This window comes from Drosophila innubila (assembly GCF_004354385.1).
Source record: "Drosophila innubila isolate TH190305 chromosome 2L unlocalized genomic scaffold, UK_Dinn_1.0 5_B_2L, whole genome shotgun sequence".
In the NCBI taxonomy this organism is placed as follows: domain Eukaryota; kingdom Metazoa; phylum Arthropoda; class Insecta; order Diptera; family Drosophilidae; genus Drosophila; species Drosophila innubila.
The window spans coordinates 4,917,590-4,938,420 of NW_022995373.1; the positions used below are offsets into that span (position 1 = coordinate 4,917,590).

Below are 20,831 nucleotides of genomic sequence, written 5' to 3' on the forward strand. Positions count from 1 at the left end.
AAATTTGTGCAATTGCTTTTGCTTTTGACATTGTAACTTTATCATTAACGCAGGCAGATAGTAAAATATATAAATTGAGTTGTTAAACATATTTCATATTATCATATATCCGCCCCTTGCTCGCGTTGCTACAGCCGAGCATACCCTACTGTCGGATACCCCGTACTTAAAAAAAAGTTTTTCATACTAAGACTTGGATTTCGCCCGATCGGTCCAATAACAGCTATATGATATAGTGGTTAGATTAGAACGAACTTTGGTCAGGATATACAAGTCCAACTTAAATGCATATTCTATTGTTTTGGTTACGATATCTCGTAAAACAAAAAAGTTTTTCATACTAAGACTTAATACTGGACCGATCGGTCCTATGACAGCTATATGATATAGTGGTACGATTTGATCCAACTTAAGTCAGGATTTATAAAACCAAGTTAAATGCATATTGTATCTGTTTGGTTGAGATATCTCATAAAACCAAAAAGTTTTTCGTACTAAGACGTGAATTTCGACCGATAGGAAAATGTATTTATTCACTTAACAGGTAATATCTTCCAAACCCCTCAACCAAAATTTATGTTTCATATACCAAAATACGCGAAATTGTACGTATTACAACATATTAGAGCCGTTTTGTCAGAAATCGCCAAAATGTAAGCTAAAAAAAACTTAATTTCACTTGTAAAATGTTACCTGGGTACTTTAGAAAAAAAGCTTAAAGGTACGCCTAAATACACAACTTTCTAATGATATATAGAACATATCTGTAGCTTCTATGGTTTGGAAAATGTTGAGGTTTAAATTTTACCGGTATTTAGAGTTTTTCCGATAAGCTAGCGGTTTTTTCAAAAAGTCATAGAACAAATATTTCTAGACTTTCGAAAATGAATAAGTCCCCATCATTACATTTAAGCTTCTTTAGCGCTTTGATACAAACAGAAAAACAAAGAAACTAACATTTCATTTCATTTTGAGAAGTCCACTAAAATTTTCAAATTTATTTATCTTTTGAACCAGTTATCGGATTTGGGTGATTGAGGTATTAAAAAATCACACTTACACTCTCGTATCTCATGACCGAGGTTGGTTAGAAAAAGTTTTAGTATGCCATTTTGTAAGTTAGGACTAAACCTTTCGACCGGCACACAACTCGATCTGATCGGACAGTCGTAGCAAATTTCCCAACTTAGCTGTATATATTGTTCGTCGCCTTGCGCACTCTTCGTGATGCTTTAGTCACTAACGCGAATTGCCGTCCGCAGTGATATTATGTTTTCGTTAAAGAAGTTTATTCAAGAAAAATTTAAGAAGTGCTCCTCTTTATCACGTTTTAGTTTCGCGGTGCTACTTATTACATTCAGAAGGAAATTTCCAACAACAAAAAATGTTAAATTCTTCTCAAATAACTGATAATAATTACTTTGTACGAACGGTGAAAAAACGTAGTAGTCTGAATTGTACAAGAAGTTATCATGTCATTTAGCTGGTACGGATTTCTGATTACTTATCAGAAGTAAAGAAGGCATAACTGATTAAAAAACCTGTCGAATAAATCCAATGTTAGATAAAACGACCCTATGCTCTTGAATTACAGAAACTGCAGTTGAAATGCCTTTTCTTGCACATATTTTTGCTACTTTTATTCTTTTCTTACATACAAACTCTTTAATATGATCGGATTTCAAAATAAATAAGTTTGTGTGGTGCTCGGGTGACAAAAAATTTCTAGCCTCAAAATTTCTGATATCCAATTTTGTGACGAACAAAATTTAGTTAAATATAAAAATTTTAAATTAAAATATACATTAATAAAAAAAACATGAAAATTGGCATTGTGCACTGCGCGCAAAAAGGGTGAGCTTTTTTGTACATAAAAATTACATTTTGCGCAGCGCCGAATTCCAATTTTCGTTTTTTTTTAAATAAATTTATATTTTTATTACACACCTTTCCAATCATATATGAAAACTGTTGAGGTTTAAATTTTAGTGGGATTTAACGTATTCCGGCTAAACTAGCGGTCTTTTTAAAAAGTCGTAGAACAAACATTTCTAGACTTTCGAAAAGGAATAAATCCCCATTTCATCTAAGTTTTTTCTATCGCTTTGGTACAAACAAACAAATAAACAAACTGACTTTTCATCTCATTTTGAGAAATCCACAAAAATTTTCAAATTTATTTATCTTTTGAACCAATTATCGGATTTGAGTGATCGAAGTATCAATCGACGCTACTGAACGAATTTAAGTTTTTTAAGTATTTATTAAATTATTAATGGTCACTAAATTGCACGGCCGCGAAGATGTGGGAAGTGAGCATATAACTGTGGGTTCGACTGTAGCCCTCTTACACCTAACCGCGATTGAAGCGAGCTGGGGCGTAGCCCCTTGTTTATTTTGTCCATTCAGAGTGGCATTATTTATTTATTATTATTTTGTATCATATGGTATATACATACATATATACAAAATTTTTCGAGTGTATTACTATATCAGCAAAGCTGTCTTATGTCTTGTCCAATCTTCTTACTGAAAAAGCATTAAAAGCAGGGAGTAATACTGGAGCTGGTATCGAACTAACTTTTTCTAACTTTTTTCAATCCACCTACTCTTCAATCTCCACTTCCAACTCATCTTACCCTTATTCTATTTTTCAATCAAACACTATGTTTGCTCCCTCTATTGCTTATAACACTATAATCTCTTCTATTAGCTCTTTAAAATCTTCTTGCATTCCTGGGCCAGACAACATTCCTAGTTGTCTCCTTAAGGAATTCTCTCCTTTTTAGCTGATCCGTTGCATAAGCTTTCTAATCTATCCCTTGAATCTTCAATCTTTCCATATTTTTGGAAAGAATCTTATATCATTCCCCTCCACAAAAAAGGTGGTAAGTCTGATATTTCGAGCTACAGAGGCATTGCAAAGCTATCAGCCATTCCTAAATTATTTGAAAAAATCCTTGTTTCTTCTTTGCAGCATCTCTGTAAATCGATCATTTCCCCTGATCATTTCGCGGCTTTATTAAGGGTCGTTCCACCACGACCAACTTTTTTGAATTGACCTTCCTGGTAAATGATGCATTTTCAGAGAAAAAGCAAACTGATTTGTACCTCAAGGTAGTCACTTGGAGCCTTTATTTTTTACTCTGTTCAATAACGATCTACCCACCATTCTGTCCCATTCATATATTTTAGTGTATGCGGATGATGTAAAGCTTATCTTTTCATGCACTAACCCCCTTCTTCATAATCGTCTGCAGGACGATTTGAACGCTATGCTACTATGGTGCTCGGCCAATAAGTTGTATCTCAATTGTTCAAAGTGTATGTTAATGACATTTAGTCGTACTAGGCCCTATTTAAGTTCTTATACGATTGACAATACCCCTTTGCAACGTATTAAATCTGTACAGGATCTTGGAGTTTTATTTGATTGCAAATATGCTTCAATTTGCACATCTCCTCTATAATAAATGACGCCAAAGGAGTACTTGGTTTTATTAAACGTTGGTCTAAAGAATTTAATGATACTTTCACCACTAAACTCCTTTACCTCTCTTTAGTTCGTCTCATCCTGGAATACTTTTCATGCATTTGGAGCCCGCAGCATCAAATAAACCAGAATCGAATTGAATCAGTTCAAAAGCAATTCGTGCCTTTTGCCTTACGTGGCTTTAACTGAGATCTCAACCTTCGTTTACCACCGTGCTTCCATAGGCTTTAATTTTTTTACAGTTCATAATTTTTATTAAATTTTATTTGTATTTGTAATCTTTAACTTAATTTGTATGCTTGATAATTTTTTCTTTGCCGACTGCATTTAGTCGTGCATAAATAAATAAATAAATAAACCGTTACCCGAAGTTAACCGTTTCATTTTGAACCGTAACCGTAATTGAAATAAATTATTTTATAAGAACCGAATACCGAAACGTTTTTACAGGTACGCTGTCAATACACTTATCCAAAATTTATTTGTTGTTTTGGTATGAATATAATTTTGTTTATTTTGCTTTATATTAAAAAATAGCTTTAAATTTAAGTAAGGTTTATCTCGATAAATTACAAACATATAGTACGCATGTGTTAATATTGTTAGTGTTATAACATTAAACTAATTTTTGTTTTAATTTAATTGCTATACCGGTGCGTACTGGTACTGAAACCGGAACCGAAAAAAAAAACCTGAAATAGAACCGTTTGTTTGAACACTTTAATTTCAAAAACTATAAGAGCTAGTGACTTCAAATTTAGTTTGTAGGTTTCTGGATACCATACGCAGATCAAGTTTGTTTCCAATTTTGGATGCCCCGCCCCCTTCGCCCACAAATCGCTCAAAAGGATTTACAGGCCTAATTTGTAAGGTAGCATTCCCTAACTGAACAATTAGCTGAGAAGTTAGCCTATTTAGCGATCCTGAAAATTTCAAAGCGATTGACCCATAAATAGAGAAGATATTTCGGAATTAGTTTTAATTCAATAATTACATCTGCATGGCAAATTGAGCGTGCGAGCGAGAGAGCATTTACGTTTATATGCAAGCCGCGCGCAAAGTAAGCGTACAAAGAGATTACGAACGAGTACCCATTTTTTGGGAACCTACTAAAAATCGAGCGATAAACAAAAATGTTATCGTCATCATGTGATGAAAATGTTCATGTATACAATTAGTTTAAAATATAATTGTATTGATATGTAGTTATGTATTTTTTCATGGAAAAATTCGATATGACATCACATTTTTCAATAAAGTCGGACAGAAGCTGATTGCTATGCATGAAATTGCATGAGAGGAAAAGCGATAATTTTGCAGCACTACTTTTGCATCGTTGCTGAGCACTGAAAGCTGCAAAACCATAATTTTAACTATAAATATTTCCGATTCCTTACACATATATTCATTAAGTTTCTGCTTTTTATTATTGTAATACTTAATTAAATACTTAAAATTTTCCGCTTGTAAAATCGCATAAAACTAGACTTTGCATTTTATTTTAAATTGCGCGCGCAATGCAGCAGCCTTTGGCAGACTCTAATTTGTTTCGAGTGAGAGAGGAAAATGTTTGCTGCCAGAATTTAGACAGACTAAAATTGTAGTTTGTGGCTACTCTTGATATGTAGAGTCTACATCGACTCCGAGCGATTACGATTACGGTTTGCGACTTATCAATTTAAATTTAATTATACCCTGAGCCCATTATTTCTTGTTTTTTGAGATATCTAAACCAAACTTTTAGAATATGCATTTAACTTAGTTTTGTACATCCTGACCGAAGTTCGTTTACATCGGTCCATATATTATATAGTAGCTGTCATAGGACCGATCGGCAAAAAATCAAGTTTTAGTATGGAAAAGTTGATGGAATATGCAATTATGTTGGTTTTCTACAGATTTGGATCAAATCGGTTCCATAAATCGTATAGCTGCCATAGAAACAATTGGTCTAAAATCAACTTTTATATAAGAGTACCTGGGCTCAGGGTATTCTACTGTCGAGCGTGCTCGACTGTAGCCGCACCTCACCGCGAGCGAAGCGAGCCGGTTTGATTCCCTGAGTAAAAGATTGGGGGACATTAGAAAAATTCTATAGAAGTAAAATTACATTAAAAAGTAAAATTTTATCTTTCAATAAAGTCGTGTTTTCCCAATAAAATCATTTGATTAATCAGCCTACCCTTAAAAACGTAGGTTAAAATTAAATCTGATAATTTTAAATGGATTTTTATTATATAATTGCTTCTTGTATATTTCAGGTTACTTTATCAATTTCAATTCTTATTAGTCTTCATGTGTTCTTTCTCCTGGTCGTTGAAATTATTCCTCCAACCTCCTTGGTTGTACCTCTGTTGGGGAAATACTTAATATTTGCGATGATTTTAGTTTCTATAAGGTAATGTAAAAAAATTATATTATTTTTAATGGACATGATAAATTTTGTATATTTCATTAGCATTTGCGTAACAGTTGTGGTGCTCAACGTACATTTTCGTTCTCCTCAAACACACCGGATGGCACCCTGGGTTAAGCGTGTTTTTATTAACTTTTTGCCTAAATTTTTATTTATAAAACGACCAACATATAACTTTGAGACGAGGTAAGTATTTAAAAATTTTCAAATACGTGTATATTCTACAAACCCGTAATTAAGCCAATTTCCAAATATCACAAATTAAAAAATGTTGAAAATAAAATGACTTAATCAAATAGTAGCCAGGGCGCAGCTAAGGGTGGCAATTTCCACTGGGTTAAGCCGTCAATGGGCCCCTCGGTGGAGGGGTCTACTGTACACAAAATTGCTGGCCTTTATTGAGATTTACCCTCTAATGCCTATTCATGGCCGGGCTTAAAAACTCCATTATTACTACAAAATTTAATATTTTAAATAAAGGGAATTTTTTAAATGTAAGTAGTAAAAGCACGCATGTGTTGGTAACAAGCATGGCCTTAAGCCAATTCGATTTGCAGAAATATTATTTTAAAGTCAAATCTCATCGTATAGAGTTAAAAACTAGTCCAAAAGACTATAGTCGAGATCCTGACTATAGGATACCCATTACTATTTCAATATATATGAAAGTACTTTGAAGAAATTACTTGTATAGCTTTGAAAACATTAATTCGCAATTACTACCATTCTACTTGTCCGATCTTACATTGAAAACGTTTTTCATACTAAAACTTGATTTTCTACCGATCGTTCCTATGGCATATATGATATAGTCGACCGATTTGAACCAACTTTGGTCATAATGTGTAAGACCAAAACAAATTCAAATTCTGTGAGCTTGGTTAGGATATCTCAAAGCACACAAAAAATGTTCATACTAAAGAAAAACATGCATAGATATAAAATTTTATTATATCGCCGTTTCTCCATAGATTTGAATAATTTGAGGGCGCACCTCTATAAAACGGCAAGAAAAAATGACAAAATTTAAAAAGTTATAAAAAAAAACTCTGCCATAAAAAAATAAATGTTTTTCGTCGTTTCTAGTCCCATATCAATCCAAAAAAGTCGGCTTGGTTCAAATCAGATTCGGGCTGTTGCCTATTATAATAGAAAACGTTAATTACCAAAAAAAAAAAAAGCTTTGAATCTTGAAAACTGTGAAAGTGGTGGTTTTTCACGTCTTGCGGGTGCGGAAAGGACCGTGGCTCAAATTTGAATTAAACTTGATCTGCGTGGGGCATACAGTAATCTTTGAAATTTTCCCTGTAGCTCGAGGGGCCGGCGAAAAGCTAGCGAATTGCTTAGGGAATTGGTGATGAGTACTAGAACCACATGGAACACCAGCAATGCACTTTTCTGACTATTTTTTGCACTGCATGTCCGCAAACGACTTCCCTAGTACAAAGTGGGTTGAATAATCGTTGGAAAAAAAATTAACAAGTTTTTAAATTAACAATTTTTTAAATTTTGTTTTTAACTTTAATATTTTTATGAATTTTTCTTGTATTGGAAGCTTAGGGAATTAGAAGAGCTCTCTCTGCTTAAATTGATAGTTTTTCGTTTTTAAGTTTGATTTACAAAACTGACCGTGTGGGTATTCGAACTCCCATTTTTTGAGACTGAAGCGGCGACTCTAACCAGTGCGCCGCGGACCATCATTGAAATATAACTTGATAAAACGGATATAAAATGCGCCTGGCAAAAGGTGAAAAATAAAATCATTGGTTTGCCTAAGGGATACCAATGATTCTGAAACAATCCCTCCTATGGCAGCTATATGATATAGTAGTCCGATTTAAACCAAATATGATCACAATGTGAAAGACAACAACAAATTGATATTCTGTGAGATTAGTTAAGGCATCTCAAAACATACAAAAAATTTTCATACTAAAGGTCATGCTGCTCTACAAGGCAGTCATAAAAATCGAAATAAAACATCGATACAGATAAAAAACGTTTATATCGCCGTTTCGCCATAGATTTTAAAAAATCATATCTTAAACGACGCGAATTTAATGCAACTATGTAAATATAATAGAAAAGAAAATGTATTCGAATTTTAAAGTAAAAAAGCTGAATAATAACTAAGCAAAAAATCACCATTTTCGTAATTCAAAAATTGATAGCTCTAAAACTACTGGTTTAAGTCTAATACTGAGTATAAATGAAATATCACTGCGGACGGCAGTTCGCGTTAGTGACGAAAGCATCACGAAGTGTGCGAAAGGCGACTAACAATGTATACAGCTAAGTTGGAAAATTTGCTACGACTGTCCGATTAGATCGAGTTATATACCAATCGAAAGGTCTAGTCCTAGCTTACAAATGGCATACTTTTTCTAATTCACCTGGGTCATGAGATACGGGGGTGTAAGTGGGAGGGGAAAAATTTATATGATCGCAGCCTATGGAGCCGTTGGAGCTTTTTGGTAAATTTTTTTTTTTTAATTTTTATCAAAAATACGCGTCGATTGATACCTTGATTACCCAAATCCGACAACTGGTTCAAAGGATAACTAAATTTTAAATTTTTAGTAATCATCTTAAAATGAAATAAAAAGTCAGTTTGTTTGTTTGTCTGTTTGTATCAAAGCGCTAAAAAAGCTTAGATGTAATGATGGGGATTCATTTCTTTTCGAAAATCTAGAAAAAAAAATAGCAAAAATTGGCATTCGGCACTGCGCAAAAAGTAATTTTTATGTACAAAGAAGCTCACCCGCACAATGCCAATTTTCGCTTTTTTTGTATTAATTCATATTTTTAGTTAAAATTTTTAGATTAAACTGAATTTGTTCGTCACAAAATTGGATATCAGAAATTTTGGGGCTAGAAATTGCTTTCGTCACTAGACTTTTACCTCATGTAAAGGTTTTTTTTGTAGGATAACTTTTTTCAATAATATTTTTAATTATAGTTCTAGTGTACAGCAAAAAAATTTCCAAAACGTTTTGTGTTCTACTTCAACAAGCTTCTAGATCTGTATGGTTCTAGTTTTGTTGTGTTTTGAATGTTTTGCCTCTATTTGGCTTGTGTTCTATTAGTTCTATTCCTTGACGTATAGTATTTGTTGATATATCAAAAACTTTTGACACTGAAGTATTTGTTTTGAATTTGAGCAGAGTGCTTGTAAAACATAATTTTTGTGCTTGTGCAGCTCTTTAGTAAATAAAATAAAAATTTCTAAGTAAAAAAGCTGGAAAAAAGATTTGCAAGAAATCATCATTTTCTAAATTCATAAATTGATAGCTGCTGATTCAAATCTTAAACTGTGTATGAGTGAAATATAGATATATTCATTAGCTTTTTGAAAAATTAAAGCTTTTGAAAATGTAGATTTCGTTCGTTTAATAGCCTTATTATTATTTTTGCGCACTTTGCTCGAGCTTTCCTCTGCGCTCGTAGTTCGTTAGGGCATTTTGCATTCTTGCTCATCTTTGCGTTCGTTTTCAATGAATATACACGCATATTGAATTAGCTTCACAGTTAAACACTCATTTTAAAAATTTTGAAAGTGGCTAATTAGAAAGTATAAAGAACTATCATTTTGATGTTGTCGGATGCCACAAAGCTAAATACAACTATTTTATTATTTCATTATTTTATACAAGTTAAATGTATCTTAACCCTTTATCACCTAAGACCGTCTTCAGACGGTCATCACTAAAATCCAATTATATCTGAATCTCAACGTTCTTGCGCTCTAGCCGTCAAATATGATTTTCGGCACTTTCTTCACTAATTGATAGATGCAAGCTTGAGTGCGATGAGTTAAGTATTTTGAGAGCCACAGCGTTTTGCGTCTCTATTTTTGTAAAAACAGGTGCAAAATTATTTGGAATTTTTGTGACTGTTTACAATAAAAAAAAGTACTTTGCAGCATTTCAATTGAGTCGGGAATTTTTTTGGTAAGATGTTTATAGTTGTTTTGTAATAAGTAATTATAATTTTGATTTAAAAACTAAGATTTTTCTTTAATTCAAGCCATTTAAGATGACCGTCTGTAGACGGTCGAGACGGTCGAGACAATGTCTCGATAATCAAAACAGGTATAGCTTGCGATAAAGGCAAAAAATTCAAACACTCTTTGAAAGTGATATGGAATCCGAGGAATTTAATAAGAAAAGCGAAGATCCACCCTCGCCGCACTGCCGAGTACCAGCTTTGCCGTTGGTAAGAAAGCAGTTCAACCAGTGGAAAGTGTGAGATTCGATTAAATAAAACAATTTTTTGAAAAAACATAAATAAAATAAATAAATATAAATTGTCTAGCGCCTATGTATCACTTGACCTTACGACTTAGTTAGCTACTAGTGATTTACCACGGGGCTAGAACTGGGTGATGCCTAACCACCAGCCGTTCTACAGGGATACATACATACACACACATACATACACATAAACAAACATACATACGTAAACTCATGTACACATACATAAACATACACATACATACACATACACACACATACATACATACATACATACACCAATTCATACATACATTATTGCCATCCTAAGCGAACCTTACCAACCAAAATCCTCCAATAAAGTACGCAGAACCATTACCTACAAAATAGGGTCGATGGACAGAGAAGTATTTAGCAGTGTGCTTGAAGGACTTCATCACGAAGGAACGGCTGAAAACATGGCATCCTCACTGATGCCATGCATTTTTCAAGCATGCGACGCCTCTATGATGAAAACCAGAACGGGATGTAGACGAGGAGCCCGTGGAACGACCGGATTGCAAAGGCTCGAAAACAATGTTTCCACGCAAGGCGAATACACCAAAGAGCGTTTAGAAGCGGCAGCTTTCGCAACCAACTGGAAGAACTTTTTGAAGAAACTGATCCGCTTGAGCAAGCAACTATCTTATCAGGAGCTGTGCGAGACGGCCGACTCGGACCCCTGGGGATTATTATACCGCTTGGTAATGAAAAAGCTACACGCGATTAAGGCAACGAGTCCAACGGACCCAATCAAGCCGGATTGTCGCAGAGCTGTTTCCTCAACACACAAGCAGTCCTGGCCAATCGACTGTGGCTTTTGTATCTTACTATCCGCCGCCGGTGTGCTCCGAGGAGATTCTCAGCACTTCTAGAGCAATTAAGCCTAGGAAAACCCCAGGACTTGACAGCGTACCCGGTGGCGCTATCCGATATGCCATGGAAACGCACGTAGAGTACTTCAAGAAGACCTTCGATACCTGCCTAAGGGAGGGTGTGTTTCCAGCCCGTTGGAAGCGACAGAACCTAGTTCTAATCCCAAAAGGAACGGACTCGCCGGAAAGGCATCGTCTAACCGCTCGATCTGTCTGTTTGACATCGCGGGCAAGGCATTCGAACGCATCACTTGTGGCAGATTAGATGAAGCAGTAAGTCATGCTGGAGGCCTGTCTCCCAACCAATTCGAACATACATAGTGAAAGTCATTGGAAACTACTTCAGCCAAAGGAAGTTAAGATACCACACTGATAAGAGGTGTAAAGAGTACCTTGTAACGGGCGGAGCTCAACAGGGATTGGTCCTTGGGCCTTAACTGTGGAACATAATGTACGACGGCATCCTGACAACGTCGCTATTGTAACGGTGGCCAAGCACATATACGAAGTGGAGGCCTTCACCAACGAGGCTATTATTAGGGCGCAAGACTGGCTGAAGAAGGCTGGACCCAAGCTAGCGGAGCACAAAACCGAAGTAGTGCTCATAAGCACCCGGAAGGCAGTAGAGTCACTATTACATGCGCTGACCTTTCGCGCGTTATGCCTATGCTACTGGCTAGCTTAGTAAAATCCGTCACACAGGAATGAGCGTCGAGCGCTATAACGAAGGGTAGTCACTAGGGCTGCAACCCTCCCCCCTTTGAAGTAATCCCTCACGGGAGTTTCGTGGGAGTGGGTTTGTGTGCAATACTAGGCCCAGGCCTAATTCGTGGGGCCAATTGAATGTGCAGCGGCACGTCAACGTCCCATTGTTTAAAAACAAATAAACACCAATTCATACATACACAAATTCATACATACAGGCAGGCAGGCATACATATATATATGCACACATACATAGCTAAATTGTATGCAAAAGCTTGAATATCGACCCATTGCTCCTGTGGCATAGTGAACCAATTTAAATAACATCTAGTCAGGATGTATAAAACTAGTCAAGATGAATATTTTGTCAGATAGGTTGAGAAATATCAAGAACCAAGAAGCTTATCCTACCAAATCTTCATTATGATCTACATCGAATCGTCTTTAAAAATAATTAGTAATGGCACATAATCGATTTTCTAACCTACTGTGGACTATCCCGCAAAATTTAGATTATGTTCAGGATAATTCAGACTGTATATCCATGACAAAAATTACAAGAATGAAATAAGAGTAAAAAAAATTACAAGAATGAAATAAGAGTAAAAAAGAAAGAGGAGAAAATAAAAGAAAAAATTATAAATTGCGTGTCAAAGCAGAGAGCAGTGATCGAAGCGAGTGCAGCGACCCATGCGAGTCAGAGCACATACATTTGAAAATTAAACAAGTGGGCGGTTACAATCGAGCATGCCCGACAGTGGGATACCCTGTGCCCAGGTCCTCTGTACTAAAAGTTGATTGGAACAATTGGTTTCCATGGCAGCTATATGATATATGGAACCAACCAAATTTGGACAGAATATATATGATATATGGAACCAATTTGAACCAAACTAGGGAACTAGAATCGATCTCGCCAGTAATCAATTAGTGAAGAAAAATAACACCAAGAGTTTTCCTACGATTAATTAAGGACGGAAGATTAAAAAGACGATGCCTATGAGAGTAGGGTGGTAAACGAAGGTTGGGATCCCAGTTAACTGCTTTTGAACTGATTCAATTCGATTCTGGTTTATTTGATACTGTGGGCTCCAAATGCCTGAACAGTATTCCAGGATGGGATGAACTACAGAGACGTAAAGCTGTTTAGTGGTGATCATTAAATTCTTTCGACAAATGTTTAATCAAACTAAGTACTCCTTTGGCGTCATTAACTATAGTGGAGATGTGCAAATTGAAGCATAATTTGCAATCAAATAAAACTCCAAGATCCCTTACAGATTTTATACGTTGCAAAGGGTATTGTCAATCGTATAAGAACTTAAATTGGGCCTAGTACGACTAAATGTCATGAACATACACTTTGAACAATTGAGATACAACTTATTGGCCGAGCACCACATATGCATAGAATGGGGGCATACATTAAAATATATGAATGGGACAGAAAAGTAGGTAGATCGTTAATGAACAAAGTAAAAAATAAAGGCCCCAAGTAACTACCTTGAGGTACACCAGAAGTAACGTGAACCGAACTCGAAATGGTTGACCTACTAAGCACTTTTTGGGTCCTACCTTTTAAGTAGGTGGAAACCCAACGTACAAAGGCGGGAGGGAAATCTATGCAATTATGTTTGTAAAGTAAGAGGTCATGGCTCACAGAGTCAAAGACTTTACTGAAGTCAGTGTATATGACATCAGTTTGCTTTTTCTCTGAAAATGCATCATTTACCAGGAAGGTCAATTCAAACAAGTTGGTCGTAGTGGAACGACCCTTAATAAAGCCGTGAAATGATCAGGGGAAAAGATCGATTTACAGAAACAAGGATTTTTTCAAATAATTTAGGAATGGCTGATAGCTTTGCAATACCTCTGTAGCTCGAAATATCAGACTTACCACCTTTTTTGTGGAGGGGAATGATATAAGATTCTATCCAATATGATATGATATGGAAAGATTGAAGATTCAAGGGAAAGATTAAAAAGCTTATGCAACGGAGCAGCTAAAAAGGAGAGAATTCCTTAAGGAGACAACTAGGGATGTTGCCTGGCCCAGGAATGCAAGAAGATTTTAAAGAGCTAATAGAAGAGAGTATAGTGTGTTGTATGAGTTGTATGAGAATGAGTTGGAAGTGGAGATTGGAGAGTAGGTGGGTTGAAAAAAGTTAGCAAATAGTTCAGCATCTGCAGGGTCGTTGCTAAAATTATCTATCCCATAAAATAAAGAGGAAGGTAAACTGGGGGATTTACGCTTCAAGTCAACAAATTTGTAAAATTATTTAGGGTCACGGGAAAACTGTCTTTTACATCGAGTTATATAGTTCTCGTAGCATAGAGAGTTTAAATTGGCGAAGTCCGACTTGCCTACTGTGTACTTAGACCAGTCAAGACTTGAACCAGACAGCTTTTTTTTTTTTAAATATTTAGATTTAATATTCATTAAATAAGAAAGTCTAGGTGTAAACCAAGGAGGCTTTATAGAACCAGACGGTGGAACATAATCTAAGAGTGCATTTAGGGTCTCATAAAAAGAACTAAGGGCAATATCGATGTCAGTCGCTTTTTCTAAAAGCACCAGTCGGTAGCAAGGATAAGTTAATTAAGCAATGCATAATTTCCCTTGCGAAAACATACGAGGTGATTGCTAACATAATAGAGGTGGACTAAAAGGTTTTGAGATTGAGATAGAAATTTCTATAGTAGGATGATGTAAATCTTCAGGAGTGCTTAATAGGGATGCCCTAGAGACGGCAGTATTTGCGAAATTATTTATTAAAACCAGATCAAGAATTCGGTCATTATGATTTCTTATTGAATTCATTTCAAACAATGAGAGATCAAGCAAGTTATCTAAAAATTATCTTGGTTTAAGGGAACAAGGTTATTAGTGTTACTGAAAAATGACCAAGAAATGTTAGCCAAATTAATATCACTTAGCACAATAAATAAGTCGTTATCTTTGACTTGAAGATTTATTTCTTCAATACAGGCAAAATGCTGCAAGTAAACTTCCGGAGAAGCTTTTGGAAGGATATAAGAGCAAGTGATTGAGTTGAAAAAGTTACTTTGACAGCAACAATTTCAATAGCGGTAGTCACATTAAAAGTAATGCGTTCTGACTGAAGTGCCGATTTAGTGGCTATAAATACTTGCTTACGAGGAGCAACATTTAAAATAAGGATCTCAGATGTAGGGGCAGCTACGTTAGTCCTATTGTAAGACGTTGCAGGGCGAGGAGGTCTACGCTTCCGACCAGATTCAGCGCGCACCGAAGACACGATGAGTTGGGCTGATTCAGTTGTCTGAGTGATAGAATCACCTGCAGAAGGCTTAGGAGAATTGAATAGGTTAACAATACCCGGAGAGGCCGATGAAGATAACATTGACAAAGCGTCTTGATAGGGACGAGATGCCAATGGAGTCACGGGAGGCTGAGTAACTTGTATATTAGGGGGAACAGCTCAAAATTAAGAACAGGCTTTGAGTTAAATTTATATTGGTTAAGCAACTCGAGACTAGAGTCAAAAGCAAAGAAGCTTAGCCATTTTATTAAGTTTTAAGAATTGGTTTCTCACAGAACTATACATTCTTGAGAAATCCATTTGTATTCGATGCATACTGGACAAGATCATTTCACTGCACCACATTCCTTTTTAGAAATGGCAATGATCTTATCTTATCTTATCTCGACCTGTAAGACCAGCACACTCACACAATCAACAATAAAAAAGTCTCGGTTGCTCAAAATTTTCAGCACACTTGATAAAGCAGCTTTCTTGAAGCACGCCATATTTCCAATAGGGGTTAAACAGATAAATAAATAGGCGGAATTGCGAGCGTAAATAGAGCGGGAGGCACTCAAATGAAGCTCTAAACAACAGAGCAAAACACAAAAACAATTTGATTGTGAGAGCGCGCTACTAAACAAAAACGAAATGCAAAAAAAAAACGAAAATTGGCATTCGGCACTGCGCAAAAAGTAACTTTTATTTACAAAGAAGCTCACCCTTTTTGCTCACAGTGCACAATACAATTTTCGTTTTTTTTTTATTAATTTATATTTTTATTTAAAATTTTTAGATTATACTGAATTTTGTTTGTCCCAAGATTGGATATCAGAAATTTTGGGGCTAAAAATTGCTTTTGTGACTAGACTTTTACCTCGTGTAGAGGTTTTTTTGTTTAAGGGAAACGGCAAAACTAAGTTTAGCAAAAATAAAATGCTATATATTTGGACCACAATGCACAAATGATTACAACTTACACAGCAAGTCGATAGCTTGTTCACATATGCACAATTTTATATCAAAAAATATAATATCGGTGAGTTAAAATTTACAGAAACGGATGAAAATTTAAGAGCCAAATAAAACACGTCAGAATCGCTCAAACAAAGAGCTCTCTCTCCCTACGGTATCCAGGAACCTACTTACCAAGTTTGAAGTCTCTAGCTCTTATAGTCTCTGAGGTCGACGCGTTCAAGCAGACGGACGGACAGACAGAAGGACATGGCTCAATTGTCTTGTCTGTTGATTCTGATCAAGAATATATATACTTTGGGGGTCTGCCACGCCCACTTATGCCTGTTACATACATTCTGCCAAACGCATTATACCCTTTTTTGCCCATTTTCAATGGCTCATTGTATAAAAATCGAAAATCTTTAAGGTTTGCGATATACGGCGCACGCTTGCACATTTCATCTACATGATATGGTTATTCATTTTCAGCAAATTACTTTTGAAGGACGCCCATGCATGTTTCTACCCTTATTACTCTTCAACCAATATTGATCGCCTCGTGACATCAGGTTATAGTCACACACCCTCGAAAGAAGAGTTGACCACTCAAAGGTAAATTTTTATTATTTTGTTTACTTTTTGACATGCTTAGAGTATTAAAAAAATATATTAATTTTAAACTATAGCTTAACAAGCACCGGACCATTTGGAGGAAGCTGTCAAGTTCATGGTCCACTCCCACAACTTACGCATTCCAGCTCTGAAGATTTGACAGCTGTCCCCGATTTAGACATTGGAAATTCTGGAATAAAGAGCCCCATATTAAATAATCCGGCGTTTTCTCATTCCAAGTGCCCACCCAGAGTTCATCGTAGCTGTTTTTGTGTAAGATTTATAGCAGAGCATACTAAAATGCAAGAGGATTCTACGAAAGTAAGTTGTTTGAGTAACGCAAAAAAAAATCAATTAAATTGCACAGCAAAGTATTTTTTCTTTATAAAAGGTAAAAGAAGATTGGAAGTATGTAGCGATGGTATTGGATAGACTCTTTCTATGGATATTTACGTTAGCTGTTTTAGCTGGTACAGCTGGAATCATTTTACAAGCCCCAACTCTGTACGACGATCGGATTCCTATTATTGAGCAAAAAGACCTAGAGTTTTCAGGAACTTCAGCTGGACGCTGTAGACCTCCCCAATAGCGTTTTTATTCCAATAACGCCCACTTAATTTTAAATTGACCACTTTTGAGTAACCTTTTAAACCTGAAAGGTACATCATTAATTCAGTTGTTTCAAATATTTTGTTGGTTTTAAAAACAGATAAGTTACAAGGTGTGTTACTCTACAATCTCATAAAATTATAATAGAACCTACATTATTTAATAAGCACTTCAGTTACAGTAATTTAAAAAATTATTTTATTTATATTTGATAAGCAAAGCATGAAGTTTATGGAATAAATATATACATAGAGTTTATTGAAGCTACAGAAATCCTTAAAAATATTCCGTTGCAATATAATGAGATCGGAGATGACTGCTGCTCTAGGTTATTCAAGTGGACTTAATTTTCTGTTCTTATAAGTTACACAATTTTTTTAATCAAAATTTTAGTTCAATTGTAAAATACTTGATTGGATAGTGCATTGATATTTCGAATCGGGTTGATTGCATACTCGAATAGTATTAACTAAAATGTTCGAGTAAAGCTACGACTATAGCAGTAGCAGTAGTCGAAAATTTTGTTAGCTCTGCTACTTTTTGTGCTCTAAATTTTTGCTATTGCTATAACTACAAATAGCATATCATGTTTTTTTTGCTATTGCTATTGCTCTGCTCCAATACGAAACATAGCAGAGAGCATAACATAGCATATGCTATTCGAATATTATGCTATGTGCTCTGCTACTGCTCCATAGAAAGTCGGAGAAGTAGCAAAAGAAAAACTACAAAACTACGGAGTAGCATAGCATTACCAAACCCTGACCATGAGCCCATTTTTTATGATTTGTATTTTTTTAAAATATGAACATTACGTTAATTTTTTGTTGTGCCGACTTGCAAATTAATTTGGGGGTTGAATTGTTAAATTTTTTTACAATCAAACAATGCTTTTGTGTCGCGACGTCACAAGTGTTGTCAAAATTTTCACACTAAAATAATCCAAAAATACTAACTTCGATTGAAATAATCGACTTTTAATCGTTTTTTTATCATCTTTACATGAGCATATGTGCCTGACCTTTCGTAGTCAAGCGTCTGAGTCTAGCACCGTGGCAGGAAATTTTTCAGTACAAGTAGTTGCTGGGACGTCTGGCACATGTGCCCACTGCCATGCTGTCACTGTCAAGTGAAAACCCTAATTTTGTTGTGATTTTAATATGGCAAATTTTGAAAGTTTCCTGTACCTTAAAATCTTATAATTATAGAATGTAGAATATAGAAAGTTGAATGAATGCACTCAAAATGGCATACATATGAAGCCAAGGAGCTCCAAATGAATGAATGAAATTGAGCTCAAAATCGACTGTATTATAATGAATTTGAGTTCTCGTATAAAGTTCACATTGACAACATTCACTTGACGATACATGATTTTGAATGAGTGAAAATTCGAGCCCATTTGAATTAACCAGAATAAACTACTCGACAAACAAAAATCAGCTTGCTACGTCATTTCGCTCCAAAGCAAAAATATGCATGAAGTACACACAAGTGTATTAAAATAAAAACTGTAAATTAAATTTGTCCTACTCGTTTTATGCTGTGTATTGTAGTTTTGGTAAAAATATATCGAAATATCGACAACTCGATTTTCGCGCAAACAATTATCGAGTACTTTAACTCGATGATTTTTTTGACGATCTATCGAGTTGATTTAATCGATTTACAGGATAATCGATAACTCACTGGGGCTTGTTCATCGTAGTTAATTTGCAAAATTAAGTTTAGTCGTTCAATTTTTGATGAACGTACGTAGCAAATAATCTACAAAATTGTCAAAGCTTGAATTAGGCATGAAACGATGCAAGAAAAATAAGATTTATACTAAAAGCTCGCGTGTATTTTATAATTACAATTGCGTTTTCAAATAAAAAAATTTTTTTTTTAGAAAACTCGATATTTGCATCTCAATCTACTATTTTCCGATATATCGAAAGCTCGATACTTATATTTGGCGATTTTCTATTTCGATATAAAACTCGATCTTAAGTTTGGATTTACATTACTAGTATAAATTGTATATAAATTAAAAATTAATAATAACATTAAAATCAACTTATATAATAATAATATAAAGAAAAGTAAAATATAATTTTGAGGTTCGAACCCTCGCCGACGGATTCGCATGCGCCTCTAACCACCTAGCTACGAAGTACAAAAACAGATTCAAGTCATCTCGTTATCTTGATTTCTACGTTCTTTACTTGTCAAAAAAAATAGGAAACAGTTGTCTTAAGAACCTTCGAGTTTATCAAAAATACTTTTTCATTTAAATTCAGTTTAAAAAAACCAAGTTGACTAGCAGCACAACTTAGCTCAAATTCATATAATCTCAATTCGTTCTCTCTAACGCATTCAATCATTATAGACTCTATAATATAGAGCATTCAATTGAACTCAATAGAACTTATGCATTGAATGATTTAATGAAGCTCTCTACTATCAACTATGTAAGTAAGTTTTGATAAGTTAGAATAGTGGAAACACTAAGCGAGATACTTTTGTTAACATTTATTCGAGCGATACGCTTCCTGGTGATACAAAATAAGATCTAAATCTAAAGAACATAAAAGCTTAACGTCTAACCTAAGCTCGCCGGCAGCGCTGCCGCTGAAGCCGTCAGCCTCACATTGCTGTCCCACGGTAATGCAGCGTAAGCGCCTCGTGCATAGTGTCGCGTTACCCAGCGGATGTTGGGCAACATAATTGCAAGTTGTTGACCGATGGAGTTTGCCGAATTTGACGCTTTTGTTTACGCTAACTCGCTGACCACTGATAACGTTGAGTCAGCAAGTCTGGGGAGCGCGTGTGGCAAATTCTCTTCTCTACTTCGGTTAGCGGGAAGCTCGTAGTTAACTTGTATGTCGGTCACTCTGCGGTTGGTCAGTTTAAATCAGCGGTGGGCAAAGAATTTGCAATCGTGAGCACTACAACAACATCTATTGTATTGTTGTATTGTCGAAAATCGCGAGCAAGCCAATTTACCGGTTTGAGTTTTGTCCGTAGCTCGAGCAATGGCTTGCCCACCGCTGGTTTAAATATTTTTTTTTCATATATTTTTTAACCTTTTGATAAAAAACACGATTAAAAGTCGGCAATTTCAATCGAATGTAAGTATTTTTGGCATATTTGTTTGCTTGTGTGAAAATTTTACAATGCAACCCACAAATTATGTTGCAGGTCGAAAAAACAAAAAATTAACGGTATTTTCATATTTTATAAATATATAAATTGTTAATAATGTGCGCATCGACTTAAAATAAATAAAAAAACATTGAAATTGATTCCAGATTTGAACCGGCAACTTTTGTACGTAGATCGTATGTTACAGAAAGCTCAAACATTTTCAAAAAAAATTATAAAACTGAAATACAAATTCTTGGGCAGGACTGAAATGTAAAGGGATGCTCACGATTTCAGTAAAGCACATGTGCCCGCTGTCATGCTGCCAATGTGAAGTGAACACCCTAAATAGTTTTTTTTTTAAATGTTCTACAATGGGATTGAATTTCTTCATTATTTACATATGACAATATATCAATGGGCGTAGGGTAGACATACAACACAAACAAATTGAAATTATTTTCGAAAACTAATAAGCATTTT

General features: G+C 35.2%; 1 protein-coding gene across 2 annotated transcripts in view; it reads left to right on the forward strand.

Moving 5' to 3' along the window:
* LOC117782692 (acetylcholine receptor subunit alpha-like) overlaps window positions 1–17,495 on the forward strand; it is a 78,879-nt gene extending 61,384 nt beyond the window's left edge. For both annotated transcript variants that reach the window (XM_034619720.1, XM_034619721.1), the window contains exons 7-11: window positions 5,755–5,891; window positions 5,952–6,095; window positions 16,491–16,613; window positions 16,688–16,934; window positions 17,005–17,495. In XM_034619720.1, coding sequence (XP_034475611.1) covers window positions 5,755–5,891; window positions 5,952–6,095; window positions 16,491–16,613; window positions 16,688–16,934; window positions 17,005–17,202 — 849 coding nt within the window. In that variant the 3' untranslated portion in view covers window positions 17,203–17,495. The remainder of the gene's footprint in view (window positions 1–5,754; window positions 5,892–5,951; window positions 6,096–16,490; window positions 16,614–16,687; window positions 16,935–17,004) is intronic.
* Window positions 17,496–20,831: the final 3,336 nt, after the last annotated feature.